This window comes from Limulus polyphemus, unplaced genomic scaffold (genome assembly GCF_000517525.1).
Source record: "Limulus polyphemus unplaced genomic scaffold, Limulus_polyphemus-2.1.2 Scaffold14858, whole genome shotgun sequence".
NCBI classification, from domain to species: domain Eukaryota; kingdom Metazoa; phylum Arthropoda; class Merostomata; order Xiphosura; family Limulidae; genus Limulus; species Limulus polyphemus.
Genome location: NW_013680468.1, coordinates 3,882 through 6,153, shown reverse-complemented (window position 1 = coordinate 6,153; position 2,272 = coordinate 3,882). Strand labels below are relative to the sequence as shown.

Below are 2,272 nucleotides of genomic sequence, written 5' to 3'. Positions count from 1 at the left end.
TGGTCTTTGGTGGTAAAGTGAATTATAACAGTGGACTTTATAACTGGTCTTTGGTGGTAAAGTGAATTATAACAGTGGACTTTATAACTGGTCTTTGGTGGTAAAGTGAATTATAACAGTAGACTTTATAACTGGTCTTTGGTGGTAAAGTGAATTATAACAGTAGACTTTATAACTGGTCTTTGGTGGTAAAGTAAATTATAACAGTAGACTTTGTTAAATTGGAAAGATTTTTGTTCTTTAATTTCTCCTAATGTTGTTATAAATTAAATGCACGGTTTTGCAGCTGGAGATTCTGGTTTTATGAATTCATTTGTTTGTATTTTAAGATATATTACAAATTGTATTTAAGTAATATATATAAGTACCATTTCACATTTACAGTTAAATGTTTACTGTTTTAATCTTTGGTTGTATTTCAGATGTTCACACATATTTAACAAGCTTGGCCTTGAAGGCTTTAGAAGAACTCACATAGATGTCTTGGGGTCTGAACAAAGTTATGGAGCACAAGCCAGACCAGTTGATCAGGTGGGTTTTCTTTCAATAAACATGTTTTCCCTGATAGTCCCTAAACATTAATCAGAAGTTGTTTTATATTTATATCCTAATGATAATACTGGTAAAATCTTTAATATTATTTACTACCAACTAGTTTCAGTAACACAGTTACGATCATCAGGGCTAGTATTTACAGTGTTAGATATTAGCCCTAATGATCGTAACCTTGTTACCAAAATTAGTCAGATGTAACTATTAATAAGCATTTGACCTTTCATTGGTTGTTTTATAAGAACTAAGTATGTTGAAGAGTGGGACAGAACAGTGTTGTTTTATAAGAACTAAGTATGTTGAAGAGTGGGACAGAACAGTGTTGTTTTAAAAGAACTAAGTATGTTGAAGAGTAGGACAGAACTAAGTATGTTGAAGAGTAGGACAGAACGGTGTTGTTTTACCAGAACTAAGTATGTTGAAGAGTAGGACAGAACAGTGTTGTTTTATAAGAAAGAGGCTCCACTGAATAATATATGTCAGATAAGAGTGTAATGTTTTTAATTGTCCACTTACAATAACTTACAGTTCCTGAAATGCTAGTGATGATTCAAATGGTTATTAATCCCTTATATTTTCAGGCTCCAAGAGAGGCAGTGTTATGGATAGCAGTACATCACAATGAAAAACGAGCTTTGGAGATTTTTGCCATGGAGATTGCAGCATCAGCTACTGGAGCTGGTATGTTTTAGTTTTATAAAGTTTTCTGTCGATCTTAGTAAGTAACTTTTTGAACCTATTATTTAGATGTAAATAGTTTATACACAATTGAATGTTGGTCATTTTTGTTCCTTTTAATGTTCAGTATGCTAGTCCATATTGATTCTCATTTCATTGTTTAAAATCCATGTTCCTCTACAGTTTGCTTCTGTTAATCTGTATTTGTTTACGGGACTGTGTTGCTGTTTGATATTCTTTTATTGTTCAGTTTTAATAATCGATACTCATTTTCAGTTCAAACTTGGTAATCCAGTAATCAGTACAGTGTTAGTGTTTACATGCTAATCAGAACAGTGTTACTGTTTACAAGCTAATCAGTACAGTTTTAATGTTGACAAGCTAATCAGTACAGTGTTAATGTTTACAAGCTAATCAGTACAGTGTTTAATGTTTACAAGCTAATCAGTACAGTGTTAATGGGTACATCCTAATCAGTACAGTGTTACTGTTTACTTGTGAGGTTTTAAATATTATATAATTTGTCTTCATTGTATCTCCTAAAGTTTATAAATATGTTTAAATGCATTTTCTGTAATATTTTTTTCTTCCATACAAAAGTAATGCCATACACTGTTTCTTGTAGCTCCAGGACTGACTACTCTTGTAGGTGGGCGTCCCAAACCGTAAGCTTGTTTTTCAATCCTATTTCTTGTTTTTTATACGAGTTCATATTTCGTAAATAAGTTTGTTCCTCAATTTTGCTTTACTTTATACACTTTCCATTACTCTAGAGTTCCTGTGCTGAAGTTATTTTCATTCTTGTACCCAAAGGACAAAATTGAAGTAAGTTTTTCTTAAATCAGTTGAAATCATGTGAGAGGTATTTTACTCTGTAAATTGTGACCACAAAATAATAATTGAATATTGATTCATTTAATAGCTAACTTATTAAACTTTGTTTTCAAGCGTTCATACCAAATATTCTAATCTTGATTCATTTTGTTGTTGAGAATAAATATCTTGTCGGCGTGGAATGTATCACAGATATGTTGTCGGCGTG

The 2,272-nt window shown here is 31.7% G+C and overlaps 1 protein-coding gene across 1 annotated transcript in view; it reads left to right on the top strand.

Moving 5' to 3' along the window:
- The first annotated feature begins 364 nt into the window (after positions 1 to 364).
- Positions 365 to 2,272, top strand: part of LOC111084222 — a 5,482-nt gene continuing 3,574 nt past the window's right edge. The window contains exons 1-4 of the mRNA XM_022380991.1: positions 365 to 531; positions 1,134 to 1,233; positions 1,856 to 1,895; positions 2,004 to 2,055. Coding sequence (XP_022236699.1) covers positions 1,203 to 1,233; positions 1,856 to 1,895; positions 2,004 to 2,055 — 123 coding nt within the window. The 5' untranslated portion in view covers positions 365 to 531; positions 1,134 to 1,202. The remainder of the gene's footprint in view (positions 532 to 1,133; positions 1,234 to 1,855; positions 1,896 to 2,003; positions 2,056 to 2,272) is intronic.